The sequence below is a fragment of the Orycteropus afer genome, unplaced genomic scaffold (genome assembly GCF_000298275.1).
Source record: "Orycteropus afer afer isolate SDZICR_OR568_19922 unplaced genomic scaffold, OryAfe1.0 scaffold00123, whole genome shotgun sequence".
Lineage (NCBI taxonomy): Eukaryota > Metazoa > Chordata > Mammalia > Tubulidentata > Orycteropodidae > Orycteropus > Orycteropus afer.
In genome coordinates this window covers 7382405-7398294 of record NW_006921710.1, presented here as the reverse complement: position 1 = coordinate 7398294, position 15890 = coordinate 7382405, and the positions used below count along the sequence as shown (strand labels likewise).

The window sequence follows — 15890 nt, the reverse complement described above, 5'->3', positions numbered from 1 at the left end:
TGACTGGAAGAGATCCATATTTGTACCCATTCCAAAGAAAGGTGATCCCACAGAATGTGGAAATTATCGAACAATATCATTAATATCACACGCAAGTAAGATCTTACTGAAAATAATTCAAAAACGGTTGTAGCAGTATATTGACAGAGAACTTCCAGAGGTGCAAGCTGGATTCAGAAGAGGATGTAGAACAAGGGATATCATAGCTGCTGTCTGATGGATCTTGGCTCAAGGCAAAGAATACCAGAAAGGTGTTTACTTTTGCTTTATTGACTATGCAAAGGCATTTGATTGTGTGGATCATGACAAATTATGGATAACATTGAGAAGAATGGGAATTCCCAAACATTTGATTGTACTCATGAGGAACCTGTACCTTGACCAGGAGGCTGTCATTCGAATGGAACAAAGGGACACTACATGGTTTAAAATCAGGAAGGGAGTGTGTCAGGGTTGTATCCTTTCCCCATACTTACTCAGTTTTTATGATGAGCAAATAATCTGAGAAGCTGGGCTATATGAAGAAAAATGTGGCATCAGGATTGGAGGAAGAATCATTAACAACCTGAGATATGCTGATGATACAACTTTGCTTGCTGAAAGTGAGGATGACTTGAGGCACTTACTGATGAAGATTGAGGAACACAGTCTGCAGTATGGATTACATCTCAATATAAAGAAGACAAAAATCCTCACAACTGGACCGACCAATAAGCAGCATCATGATAAACAGAGAAAAGATTGAGGTTGTCAAAGAATTCATGTTGCTTGGTTCTACAATTGAGGCCAATGGAAGCAGCAGTCAGAACATTAGACGATGTGTAACACTGGGTAGGTCGGCTGCGAAGGAACTCTTTCAAGTGCTGAAGAGCAAGGATGTCTCCTTGAGGACTAAGGTGTGCCTGACACAGGCCATGATATTTCTAATTACCTTGTATGCATGTGAGAGCTGGACAATAAATAAGGAGGACCGAAGAAGAGTTGATGCTTTTGAGTTGTGGTGCTGGTGAAGAATGTTGAAGGTACCATGGACTGCCAAGAGAACTAACAGATCTGTCCTGGAAGAAGTGCAGCCGAGATGCTCCTTGGAAGGGAGGATGGTCAGACTTCATCTCACCTGCTTTGGTCATGTTGTCAGGGGGGACCATTCCCTGGAGAAGCATGTCATGCTTGGTAAGGTGGAGGGTCGACGAAAGAGGGGAAGGCCTTCAATGAGATGGATTGACACAGTGGCTGTGACAATGGGCTCAAGTATAGCAAGGATCACAGAGCTGGCTCAGGGTTGGGCGGTGTTTCATTCTGCTGTGCATGGGGTCGCTATGAGTCAGAAGCGACTGGACGGCACCCAACAATACAACATATAGCACATATGCTGGTTCAGCTTTTTACAGATGTACAACTTATTGATACCAATTTGGTTGTTTTTAAAATGTCTGCTGCCTATCCCAGAACCTCCTTTTTTGCTTTTGCTCCACAGTTTCCTATATCCCATGTCTTTCTGTTCCTGGTTTATTCCTCCATTTTGCTAGAAGAAATTCTTAAGTAGTTTTTAAATAAGCATAAGTGAGAAATATATGTCCTGAGATATTTCATAGCTAAAATTATTTTTATTCTATCCTTTATACTTGATTGCTGCACCAAAAAAAGACGACGAAGAAGTGCTGCAGAAGACCTCTGTAAAGGGTTTAAGAGCAAAGATGTTACTTTGAAGACTAAGGTACACCTAACCCAAGCCGTGATATTTTCAATAGCTTCTTCCTATGCATGTGAGAGCTGGACAGTGAATAAGGAAGACTGCAGAAGAGTTGGTACTTTTGAATTGTGGTGCTGGTAGAGAATGCTGACAGTACCATGGACTGCTAGAAGAATGAACAAATCTGTCATGGAGGAAGTACAGCTAGAGTGCTCTTGAGGGGCAAGAATGGCCAGACCTGATCTCTCGTACTTTGGTCATGTTATCAGCTGGAGCAAATCCCAGGGAAAAAGTGTCATGCTGGGTAAAATAGAGGGTCAGCAAAAAAGGGAAGACCTTCAATAGGATTAGTTGACACAGTAGCTTCATGGATGGGCTCAACATAGCAAAGATTGTGAGGATAGCACAGGAGTGGGCAACGTTTTGTTCTGTTGTACACAGGGTCACTGTGAGTAAGAACTGACTTGACCACACCTAACAACAAAAACATACTTGATCGAAGGTTTGATTCCAAATTGAAAATCACTTTCCATCAGAATTGTGGAGGCATTTTTCCTGTGTCTTCTAGCATCCTGGGCATTGCCATTGAGAATTCTGATGCTGTTCTGAATCTCATTTGTAGGCACAGATGAGAGAAGTTATCTAGGTTTAGCCTTCCTTTATGTGTGTGTGAGTGTGTGTAGGGGTGAGGGGTGGTAGGCAGTATGTGGATAAGGCAAGATTAACAGAAGGAGCTGTGACCTGGAGTAGCCTGGTTTTAAATTTAGGAAGAATGCAGATGTAGCCTTTGGTTCTCATTCTCCCTAAAGAACCCCATTTGTCGGTTTGATGTCAATCTGCAGGAGACATTCCCTAGGCTCTAACCTAACATTGGTCTGGTCACATTTGTTAGGACACAGATAAAAGGATGATCGCCTCTGTGGTACCGTGGGTAGAGGCATTTGACAGGCTGGACTGACAGGGTGAACATGGCAGAGGGCTTGGGCAATCCCCCAGCTGGGCCCAGAGAAACAATGACTTGAGCATTGGAGCCAGCATGGCTCAGCCACAGTGTATGTGAGGAAGACGTTGAGATTCATTTAACTGCTGGATGAATATGAGTGATTGCCAAGTAAGTAGGGTTCCTGGTTGTATTAGTAAGAATACAACCCCCTGAACGAGGGGCTTGTTCAACTTTGCAATAAAGTGTTTCACGACTAGAGTATCTGGTTCTGATCTGGATATATATTATTCATTTAACAAATTCATTACCTTTACATGCTCACTTCAAATACCTCCTTTCTCAATAGTTTTCCTGGACATCTCCATCTCCAATAATTCATTTTCTGTTTATCTGACTCAGTCTCTGTTCACTCACTTACCACATCATTATAATACATATGTCTCTCTATATTGAGTCGAATTCCCCAAGGGACTTGGACAAATCACATACCCGTTGTGTTTGTTAACCTGAGATGAAGGTACCAGTCCTGGTTCCATCTGTCATCTGTACCCCTGGGGTTTGTAAAGAGGAGTTGTTGTATTTGAAGTACTTCATAAACAGCAAGTGGAAGATGTTGTTACTTTCTGTCCATTTGTTAACGTGGTGGGAAACAGCTTTGAACTGGTGGCCTAGTTGAGCAGTCCTGCATCTGTGTGACATCCCCACCCTGAGGTGTCCTGGACTGTTTAGTGGAAAAGGAAAAGCTTGCCTTTTATTCGTAAACTTCTTCAGCACTGGGAATTTTCCTTTCAGCATGTTCTTCTGCCTCTCTTCCCTGGAGTCCATAAGCCATGGCTTCTCATTGCAGTGAGCTGCTGCATAGCTGCATAGCTGCATCCTTTGCCACTCCAGAGACTGAGGATTGAGGAATCAGGCAGGACCTGCCTGGGGCTCCTTGATGCACCAGATGTGGCCTGAATCTGGGATTTGGAGACCTGGGTGCCAAGAATTAACACTATATTAGGATGCAATTGATGGTACCAGGCTCCACCATGTAACTATCTTGTCATTGTAGACATTGGGACTGTTTATGTCATGTGGCAGGAGAGTGTCAAATTGCTAGGACACCAGTTTCCCTCTGCCCCAACCTTTCCAGCTCAAAATGTGAACGTTACAGAACAGACCATTATCAGTATCAGGGGAAGGCTGTGTAAGAAGTATTGCCGATCTTTTCCCACTTGCACAAATGCTGAATATTTTCATGTTTTTTTTTTTTCTCTCTTTTTAAAAATCTTTGCTAATTTTATAGGTGAAAATGCTTCTTGTAGTTTGTGTGTACAAAAGGAACTATCAGGATAGTCAGGAAAAGCTCATTAGTGAAGAGCTAGTCTTACGATTATGTAATGAGTATGAACTATTTCACAACATGCAGGGTGCTGATGCGGTCACATCTTTTATCTGCTCTTCTGACCCCCCACAAAAGAAAATAAAATGTCAGATAAGAAGTTGCACAACCTACTGAAGCGCCCCAGGGAGGCTGCTTTAGTACAAAAAGGGAAACTGGCCTGCCTCCCTGGTGCTAAAAAGTCATTGTTCCCCTTCTCTCTTCTGCATGATGGGGCTGTTGAATGCTGGCCATCTTCAGTATGAAGGACATGACAGCTCTGTTGGTCTAGGGCCTTGCACAGACCACTGAGGAGTTTCAGCACCAGACTAGGTCAAGGACATTCCAGGCCTGGGCTTCCTCTCCATTTCCACTTCTGGCCTTAGCCGTTGATCTCAGCTCCCACAAGTATGGGGTCCTGGCAGATGGAGCTCCCAACATCAATCACAGGCCATGGCCAAGCTGTCCCTCTCTTAGTGGCCTTCGTCTTTCTTTCAAGCCTGTTCTCTCAGCCTGCACTCCTTTTCTCAAAGCCATTTTACTCAAGGAGACTTGTTGCCATGTTGTGGCAACATGAGTCCTTAGCATCAAGTCTTGCAAAGCAGTTCAGGTGTCTAATTCTTCCCCTTCTCTAATGACCAGCCTCACATACCAGAGATTCAGTCAGATCTTGCTTCTTCAGTCTCTGGGCTGTGGATACCTGCTTATCCTGTATTTGCTTAACTGAATCATCCCTTAAGCTCAAAAACTCACTGAGTTTTTCATTGAGTTGGATTCGACTCATAGCAACCCCTCCTTGGGTTTCCAAGATGGTATCACTACAGAAGCAGCTTGCCCAGTCTTCCTTCTGGGGAGTGACTGGTGGGTTTGAACTGCCAGCTTTCTGGTTAGCAGTCAAATGCCTTAGGTACTACACCACCAGAGCTCCCGAATCCTCTTTAGGCATATGGAAAAGAAGGTTGACTTATTATTATTAAAATGCCATACTTTGGGGGAAATATGGCATAGCTGTACACTGCAGAGAATCTGGAAGAGACAGCTTAGATTGGAGAGAGGCCTGGCTATGGCACAGCATGCACATATGAATCATGGGATTTCCTGAGGGCCTTAAGCAATGGAAAAGCTGTTGAGGAGGGAGCAAGCAGCTGTTGACTACGGGGAAGAGACCTAATGTGGCTGTGAAATAACTCTTGGATGACCTTAAGCTTTGCTCTTAGCTTTTTGTTGTTGTACAGTCTATGCAACCAGGAGATTGGTGCTATGCATGAGATTCTGGCATCATTTATAGCAGTGGACTAGGTGGCTTCAAAGGATATCATCAAGTGTGAAATTCTATGAAAACAATCAAATTGAAGCCATGAAACTTTCCATCTCTGCATGAAATAGTGTTTTAAAGCCTTTAGTTGTGCCCAGAATTTGGCATGCTGTAGACATGCTATTTAAGATACTTCCTTTTGTTCTTCATTGATAGTTATCCCCCTTTTTTTAAGCTTTTTTTCTGGTTTATTTCCCTTCTGTCTTATACTCTACATCTTCTTCTCTCTCCAGCTTTTGAATAGAAAAGACAAGACTACCTTTGAGAAATTGGACTACCTGATGTCTAAAGAAGATAATTACAAACGGACGCGGGAATATATCAGAAGCCTGAAGATGGTTCCCAGTATTCCCTATCTAGGTAGGAATCTGAATTGGCTTATTATTTTTGGAGAAATCTGCTCAGTGTCAAGTACAGTGTTTTTAAAGTTTCTAGTTGAGAAATTGCCAGGAAACACCATGGGCCATGGATAAAGAGGCTATTGGTTGGCTCTTTGGATTGCAACAGGCTGGTGATACTTCCCAAGGATGAGAACTTGATGAGATTTTGAGACAAAAGATGTCCTGTCTCTTATATAGATGACAGTAAAGCCAAGGCCTCCAGGAGGGTCACAATTACAGTAGCAAGACTCTTACTGTCTCATCCATATTCTCCTGAACTGGAAGCCTGGGCCCAAACCTGTCTCTGTTCTGGATCTCTGGATATTATTAGAGTACTTTGTAAGAAATGTGAAAACAAGGTTATAATAACAATCTTTGATTTTTCTGAATAGAAATTAATGCATGTGTATTGTAAGGGATTAAGAAGAGAAGAAAATTAATATCATTTGTTATCCCACCTAGAGATGATCAATATTTTGCTCCATATCCTTTCATTCATTTTAGTAGATATAAAAATACACATTTTTACTCCTTTGTGAACATTGGAGCCCCTGAGTGGCACAACTGGTTAAATGCTGGACTACTAGCCGAAAGGTTGGTGGTTCGAACCTGTCCAGAGACACCTCAGAAGACAAGCCTGTCATTGTACTCCTGAAAGGTCACTGCCTTGAAAATCCTGTGGAGCAGTTCTACTCTGCACACAGGTGGTCACTACTCAATGGCGGCTAACGACAACAATCATGAACATTTAATGTCTTTATCTATGTTTCTGTGTTGTTGTTGTTGTTGTTATATGCCATGGAGTTGGACCTGACTCATAGCGAGCCCTCCTTGGGTTTCTGAGGCAGTGTCACTACGGAAGTAGATTGCCCCATCTTCCTTCTGAAGAGTGGCTGATGGGTTTGAACCACCAGCCTTCTGGTTAGCAGTCAAGTGCCTTTAGGCACTATGCTACCAGAGCTCCCAGTGTTTCTATAGTATAACTCAAACCCATCAGATGGATTTGTCATCATGGAATCTTCTCTCTGATACTAATCATTAAGTTGTTTCCAAGTTTTTGCTATTAAAATGCTGCATTGAACATCTGTGTTGCAAACACTATATGTATATAGTTAGGATTATATACAATCATAACTTTTTAATCCTTACCAATTTGATAGGTGAAAAATTCTCCATGTAGTTTGTTTCAGGGTTGTACTAACATTATGAAAAAAGTTTATATCTTTTTATAACTGAAATAACTTAATCAAAACAATTTTACTAGCAAGGGAAATTCAGGTTTCATAGAAGTGACTCCTTAATATTTTCAGGGACCCAGTGTATTTTTTAGAGATGCATTTTGACAACTTAAAATTTCTTTCATGGGCATTGTTTATTTAGATGTTCTAACTCTTTGGGAGTCAATTTGGAAAATTTATTTTTTAGTAGAAAATTGTCCATTTGATCCAGGTTTTTTAAATTATTAGCACAGAAAGTTTTTTCTTATTTAATTTTTGATCATAGAATTTTATATAGTAATCTTGTAAATTTCAACCTTCTATGTATATATTATTATATTTGCTTTTGTATTCATAATATTTTACATTTTTGTTCTCTTTCCTTTTTTAATTTGCCTTGCCAGAGGTTTGTTGATTGGTCTTGTCAACTAATTGGGTTTTGGATTGGTTTCCTTTTGTACTGTCTTTCTGATTTGCTGTATTTCATCAATTTTGTGATGCATTTCTTCCTTCCTTCCCCTCACCCCTCATATTTTAACGTCTCTGAAACTGGGACGAATCTTTCAATTGATGATAAGAAACATTGTGACATTATTTATTTGGCAGCAGTTTTCCTTAGTGATAACATAAAATAATCATGCATTTTATGATAGATGACATCTTAAATTGGATGAAATAGGGAATTTCTGTGTTTGTCTTTTATAATTACTTTCTCCTTTTTTCTTAAGTTATCTTATTATTTCTTTTAACTGCTTGAGTTGAATTATTGGTTCATTTGAGTTTATACATTTTTTTTTCTACTTTAATAATGACAGTGGTTAAGGTTACGATTTTTTCTTTCGCTGTTGCTTTTTTATACCTGACACATTTTGATGTAATAGTATTCTCAGTAATATTCTTTTCATATTCTGTAATTATGGATTCCGTTTTTCTTTTATTCAAGAATGATTTAAGGTAGTAGTTTTTAATTTTCAAGGACTTGAGTTTCTTGCGGTTTTATTTAACAGTTTTATTGAGATATAATTTGTATATTATACAATTTATCTAAAGTATATAATTCATTGGTTTTTAGTTTGTTCACAGAATTGTGCAGCCATCACTACAGTCAATTTTAGAACCTTTTCATCACCCCAAAAAGAGACCTCAATCCCATATTTATTTGTTCATGGGTTGATGAACATTTGAGTTGTTTCAACTTTTGGACACCGTGAAGGACTTGGGTTGTTAAAAATAGTCTTCTCTCTAGTTTTTTTTTACATATATGATATATGTGCATTTTAGAAACACAAGGGGAGTCTGCACATATTTCTGTCCTTGATAGAGTAAGTTGTCAAAAATTATGTATATATTATAATAATATATTATTATTATATTATTATCATATATATATATTTTAATAATATAATTATGAGAGTAATTGGCGGTATTATAACTTCTTTTCAAGGCTCATTAAACATTTACAGAAATTGATCATCTATTAAGCCACAGGACTAATCTCTAATACTTTTTAAAACCTACAAGTTTATGACATTTTAAAGTTCATTGTGAAGTATCCTATACAAAATTGTCTTGCTTTTCTTTCTTTGTGTAATATTAATTCTGCAACTTCTGCTTTATATTTATTTATATTTTTTTGATGAATCTTTGACTATATTTTAGCTTTTAATATTTTTAAGTTGCTTTGTTTTAGGTGTGGTCTTTGCAAATACCATTTAGTTGGAAATTGCTTTTGAACCCAATCTGGGATCTTGCCTGTTAATTGGACAGTAGAACCTTTTCACATTTGTTGATTAACGGATTTGTTTAGTTGTATTCCATATTGTTGAATTGAATATCACTATGTTTTTTTCTTCATGCTTTCTTATCATTTCCTTAGTTTCTTCTTCTTTCGTGCCATGAAGTGCAGTGTCTTTCTACCTGGTGTCTATCTTAGAGCTACAAATGGAGGGAATGTTGATATGCACTACTCCCAAGCCCATTCCCACATTGCCCGAAGCTAGTCTGCTGCTGATGAAATTGATGTTATTAGAGTAAGGACTAGTCTAGTCCACTCCCTGCCGTGGCACTCTAGCATTGTTAAGGACAGCCTCTTCTCTCTAATAATAATGATCAGGAGAGCTGTCATTTATTTTCTGCCTTTTCTGTGCCTGTCACTGTGCTAAATGTTTTAATGCATCATCTCATTGAATGCTCACAATAACCCAGGGAGTAAGCAGAAGGGTTGCCTAGGGTCACATGACTAGAAAATGGCAGAACCAGGGCCTGGCATAAATGGTCTGCAGTAAAATAGCCTAAACTTTCTTTTCTTTCTCTTTTTAAATAATTTTGTTATGATAAAATATATGTATAATGAAATATTTGCCACATCAGCAGTTTTCATGTATCCAGTTCAGTGACGTTAGTTATAGCCATCGTGTCATGCAGCCATCACCACTACCTGTTTCTAAATCTTTTCATCATCCTTAATAGAAACTCAATAGTACCTCTTAAGCAAAACTTTCCCGTTTCCTTCTCCTACCTGCTCCTGGTAATCACCAGTGAACTGTTGTCTCTGTGCATTATTTGCCTATTCTAGATACTTCACTTAAGTGGGATTATACAATGTTTGTCTTTTAGTGGCTGCTAATGAAAAGGTTGGGGGTTTGAGTCTACCCAGAGTCGTCTTAGAAGAAAGCCTGGAAATCTACCGAAATACTAACCGTTGAAAACTTTATGGAAAACAGCTCTACTCTGAAACATAGCATTGTCATGAGTTGAAATCAACTTGATGGCAGCTTTTTTTTTTTTTATTATTTTTTAAAATTGTTTCACATTTCATCCATGTTGTAGCATGTATCAGACTTCATTTCTCTTTATGGCTGAATAGTATTCCATTGTAAGTGTACCACATTTTGGTTACCTATTCATCTGTTGATGGACATTTGCATTGTTTCTACTTTCTGGCTGTTGTGAAGCCTTAAGTTCTTGACACTGCCTTTTCCTGCCTTTTTACCTCCACTGTTTAGATGACCAGGAATACTCTTATGATTGCTGTCTCTATGTTCTTTGCCATTTATGAATTTTAGGTAGCCTCCATGGGTCACTGTATGAAGTGGGATGACTTATCTCTGCTCTTTCTTGTGATTTTCTTTCTTTCTGTGCACTTTCTTCTGAGACCTACTCAGTGGGTCTCTGCTGAGGAAATAATGACCAATACCATGTTACCAACTGACTGGAAGAGATCCATATTTGTGCCCATTCCAAAGAAAGGTGATCCCACAGAATGTAGAAATTATAGAACAATATCATGAATATCACATGCAAGTAAGATCTTACTGAAGATAATTCAGAAACGTTTGCAGCAGTATATTGATAGAGAACTTCCAGAGGTTCAAGCTGGATTCAGAAGAGGATGTGGAACAAGGGATATCATAGCTGTTGTCAGATGGATCTTGGCTCAAGGCAGGGAATACCAGAAAGATGTTTACTTGTGTTTTATTGACTATGCAAAGGCATTTGATTGTGTGGATCATGACAAATTATGGACAACATTGAGAAGAATGGGAATCCCCAAGCACTTGATTGTACTCATGAGGAATCTGTACCTTGACCAGGATGCTGTCGTTCGAACAGAACAAGGGGACACTACATGGTTTAAAATCAAGAAGGGAGTGCGTCAGGGTTGTATTCTGTCTCCACACTTATTCAATCTATATGCTGAGCAAATAATCCGAGAAGCTGGACTATATGAAAAAAAACGTGGTATCAGGATTGGAGGAAGAATCATTAACAACCTGAGATATGCAGACAATACAACTTTGCTTGCTGAAAGTGAGGATGACTTAAGGCACCTACTGATGAAGGTTGAAGAATACAGTCTGCAGTATGGATTACATCTCAACATAAAGAAAACAAAAATCCTCACAACTGGACCAATGAGCAGCATCACAATCAATGGAGAGAAGATTGAGGTTGTCAAGGAATTCACATTGCTTGGTTCTAGAATCGATGCCAACAGAAGCAGCAGTCAGGACATTAGACGACGTGTAGCATTGGGAAAGTCAACTGCGAAGGAACTGTTTCAAGTGCTGAGGAGCAAGGATATCTCCTTGAGGACTAAGGTGTGCCTGACACAAGCCATGATATTTCCAATCGCCTGGTATGCATGTGAGAGCTGGACAATGAATAAGGAAGACCAAAGAAGAGTTGATGCTTTTGAGTTGTGGTGCTGGCGAAGAATGCTGAAAGTACCATGGACTGCTAAAAGAACTAACAGATCTGTCCTGGAGGAAGTGCAGCCAGAATGCTCCTTGGAAGCAAGAATGGCCAGACTTCGTCTCACCTATTTTGGTCATGTTGTAAGAAGGGACCATTCCCTGGAGAAGGATGTCATGCTTGGTAGGGTGGAGGGTCGACGAAAGAGGGGGAGGCCTTCAAGGAGATGGATTGATACGGTGGCTGCGATGATGGGCTCAAGTATAGCAGGGATTGTGGGGCTGGCGTGGGATCGGGCAGTGTTTCGTTCTGCTGTGCGTGGGGTCGCTATGAGTCGGAAACGACTCGACGGCACTTAAGAACAACAACAACAACCATGTCACCTTCCTGACCCATGTTGCTTGTCCTCAGACTAACATATGCACCTCAGATCTCTCCCATAGGATGGATCTGCCCCTCAGAACACTGACCAGGAGTCTCTTATGGGTGACTATGATAGCTGTCCTCAAGCCACAGGGCACATCCACATTTCCCATGTACATGCAGCCTCAGGCTCTTGGCACTCAGAGTTCCTGGACAGATGTAGCCCTCCTTGTGCTTGACAACCTCATCTTAGCTGCCTTTTGTGGCAGGTGCTTTCTGACAGGTTCTGTGTAGACCTCCATTCTCTTGCATGGCCATTCTGCTTCTGATTCTAAGGAAGACCAGCTTAACAACTGTCATATTCCTGTCCCTTCATAATTATAATTATTTATGATTATAACTATTATAATTATTTCCCTCTCTCCGTAAGTCAATTGGATTGCGTTTCTGATACTTGTGTCAGAATGACTACTGATATATACAGGTCAGAGGGAAAGGACAGGAAGTGACTCCTGTGTGCTTCCTGTCTCAGAATAGTGTATATAGTTTTACTGTAGGGGCTTCACAATTTACATTAAAAAGAATGAAACAAGATCCCATTCTGAGGCTCATTGGGACTGTTCATCCTGATGGCAGCTAAGGGTCCTACCTACACATCTGATTGCCGTGGGCAGACTCTGCCCAAATCCATTGTGGTTTCAGTTGCAGCTTCTTCTTGAAAACCCAACCTGTCTCAAGAAGGCTTAGTTTTAAAGAGGAATAGTTACATAATTGCTGGGAAGTACAGTCTAGGAACAAATGTCTGAAACTTGACCATTTCTGTTTCCTCTGGCTTATTTCTCACTGTAGGTCTTTTTCATTCCTGGAGGTGGGGAGAGTTACTCTCTAGGAGGGTCTTTCAGTCTGTCCCTGGTATTTCAAGTGCTTATTGGTTCCGCAACCTGAGACCTTGAATGCTGCTTCAGCACTTTTTCTTCTAATGGCAAATATGGGTTTTATTTTTGTAATGATTCTTTTAAATCTCCATGGAATATTCTGTGCTAGTTGACTTCCTGGGACATTTAACATGCATATCTCTTACTTCATGTAAAGACACCCTTATGAAGTACTAGCAGTTGTTACTAACCCTGTGGGTGTATATTACAACTCCTTTTGCTGCACATTTTAGAGCCAGTGGGCTATACTTTGGTGTACTGAGTTCCTCATAAAACGTAATTTAAAAAACAGGGAGGAAGATTGAGCAATCTACTTCTGTAGTGATACCACCTTAGAAACCCAAGGAGGTGTTGCTATGAGTTGGAGTCGACTCGAAGGCAATGAGTTTGGTTTTTTGGAGGGATAAACTAACTACATTTAAAAAGTAAGACTCTCTTTTGTTTAAAAAGTTTCTTACAAATTACTTTTCAAAGTGTGAAAATAATGGTGGGAAATAGGTCAATTATTTGTAGCTTAATGAAAACAAAAGGAGGCAAAGAACTGTGAAGAATGGTTACACCATTTACTTCTTAGCAACTTTATTGATTTAGGGGGTGTTTAGTTTTCTCTCTAGGAAGTAACTAAATAAAATTTGGTATGTGATGGATTTTAAAAGGTTTGGAGCTGATTCTGAAAGTAACCTTAGGCAGTGTGGAAAAACTGAGATCTCTCAAGGGTCAAATATTAGGCATTCTGACAGTTCTGAATATTAGGAGAACATTCTTAATAAATTTACCAAGACCTCTAATAGGTGAAGTAAAATTCCAGGACATAAGCTATTCTTTTCAAACAAGCAAACTCTTCTGTTGTTTTTAAAAGTAAGCCTTTATTTTCAAGTACACTGTAAAATTTAAAACAAAGGCAAGTTTTTGTTTTTGTTTTTTTGACCATAAAATAAATAGATCTAAACTATTGAAAATTAAAAAGTACTTTGAAACAAAGTAGCAGGCACTGGAGTATGTTTACTCTGATACCCCCCAAACCCCCAAAATAGCAAGGTGAGTGAAGAGCTTATACCATGACCCCAGGCAGCTTGCGCCAGGGCTCTCTGCAGGTGTGTTCCTTCTCACTGTCTGTCATCAAATGTTCAGTAAGCAGTTTCTTTAGGTTAGGTGATGGATTAGTCACTACCATCTCAGTTCTTATGGAGCTCACAGACTTGTACTGATCATTGGTAGTGAAATAAGTAATGAAAAGTGAGCAGAGCATTACGAAGGGAAAGGCAAGGTGTTACAGGAGCAAATATATAGGGAAACCCAGCCCAGTCTGTGGGTACCAGGAAGGGTTTTCTGGAGGAAAATGAAGCCCTACAGGATGAATTAGTGTCAAATGGATGAAGCGGAAGTAGTGCTGTGACTCGGTGGTTAAGTGCTGGGCTACTAACTGTAAGGGTGGCGGTTCAAACCTACCAGCCACTCTGTGGAAGAAAGCAGTTTGCTTCTGTAAAGATTACAGCCTTGGAAACCCTATGAAACAGTCTTACTCTGCCCTCTAGGGTCACTATGAGTTGGAATCAATTCGACAGCCATAGGTTTGGTTGGTTTAGATGAAGAGGTAGGCAGGGGTGGGGTGGAAAGTGAGGGGAGTGAGCATTCCAGACAAAGGCAACAACTTGTGCAAGAGCCCTGAAGTGGAGAAAAACATGTTTATTGGAAATACTGGTCGGAAAGGAGAGGTGGTGGGGGTGGTGGGGAGAGGGGATGGGGAGGATGTCATGAGAAGCAGTTGGACTGGAAGGGAGTGGCATGATTACTTAGGGCCTAGATACTGGGAGTTGGAGAATAAGGCTCTGACCCAACCTAAGAGCAAAGGGGATCTAGGCTAGGAAAGGTTTTAAGTAAAAGCATGACTGCATGGGATTTAACACACTCACTTTGGCTACAGCATGGTGAGTACCTTAGAGATCAAGCCAGAGGTGGGAAGAACAGTTAGGGACACTCTTGGTGAATCACTGTACTTCACAAATTGCTAAAGGGAGAGGAAAAGTTCTTTAAAAATAATACATTTTAGAGCAAAGCCTTGGAATGACTTGAAACCATTATCATTGAACATATAAGCTATGGGCCCCTTGAAACCAGGGGGAAGGAACAAGCATGGGTGCTCTTGCTCTAGGTCTGCAGAGAGCAGAAGGAACTGAACTGAAGATGCTGACAGAACTTCTACTTCCCAGGACATGAGTCAGAGTGGCTTTAAAAGACTATGGCAGGGGCAACAAACATGAAAAAATGCTCACGATCATTAGCCATTAGAGAGATGCAAATCAAAACAACAATGAGATACCATCTTGCCCCTGCACTAGCAGCAAAGTTCAACAAGACAGAAAATAACAAATGCTGGAGAGGATGCGGAGATTGGGACTCTCATACACTGCTGGTGGGACTGTCAAATGGTACAACCCCTGTGGAAAGCAGTATGGTGAGTCCTTAAAAAGTTGGAAATAGAATACCATTTGACCCAGCCATTCCATTATTAGGTATATATCCTACCTAAAGAAGTGAGAGCCATGACAGGAACAGACATACGCACACCCATGTTCATTGCAGCACTATTTACAATAGCAAAAAGTTGGAAACAGCCTAGGTGTCTATTAACTGAGGAATGGATAACCGAACTATGGTACATGCACACAATGGAATACTATGCAAACCTAAAGAATAACACAGAATCTGCAGAACACCGCATAACGTGGATGAACTTGGAGGAGATTATGCTGAGTGAAATAAGGCAATCACAGAAGGACAAATATTGTATTAGTCCATTATTGTAAAAGTCAAGGAAAGTTTATATATGGAAGGAAATTTTCTTTGTTGGTTACCAGGGGTAGGAGGGGAGGGGAGGGAACACTGTTAGATAGGTAGAGATAAGTATTGATTTGGGTGAAGAGAAGGGCAATGTACCAATTGTACAACATGGTGGCACTGAGGAAGAGGAAGATATAGAGAGGTACATGAGAGGTGCAGACAACAACGATGAACCCTTTTGCACATACAGTACTGCATTGTCAGTGAAGACAAACACGGGTATATAGGTGGATAGATGGGTAGACAGGCTGAACTATTTGGTATGTCTATGCAGCAGGGAGTGTACCCAAGACCATGTGTAGGGTTGGCAGACAATGATTCTACAAGTGTATTTGTATGTTCTGTAAGAATTCCCAGTATATAGTAGAGCTGACAAGAGAAAAGGTTGTAGTCACTTCTTGGCCACAGCCAGCTACCCAGAGGGAGTGAGTAGTTGAACCTCACTTGGGACCGTAGTCGCAGGGGCCTTCAAGCTCAATTGGCATAACACACTACACAAAACATTGTTCCACCTACTTTGGCGAGTAGCGACTGGGATCTTAAAAGCTTGCAAGCAGGTTGAGGCGGGGCAAGATGGCGGACTAGGCAGAAGGATTGCACAGACCCTCTTCAACAAAGAAAAGGGAAACCAATTAACACAGACACA

At 40.4% G+C, this 15890-nt stretch overlaps 1 protein-coding gene across 1 annotated transcript in view; it reads left to right on the top strand.

Moving 5' to 3' along the window:
* RALGPS1 (Ral GEF with PH domain and SH3 binding motif 1) overlaps window positions 1-15890 on the top strand; it is a 392441-nt gene that overhangs the window by 146862 nt on the left and 229689 nt on the right. The window contains exon 7 of the mRNA XM_042781469.1: window positions 5548-5674. Within this exon, the coding sequence (XP_042637403.1) occupies window positions 5548-5674 (127 nt within the window). The remainder of the gene's footprint in view (window positions 1-5547; window positions 5675-15890) is intronic.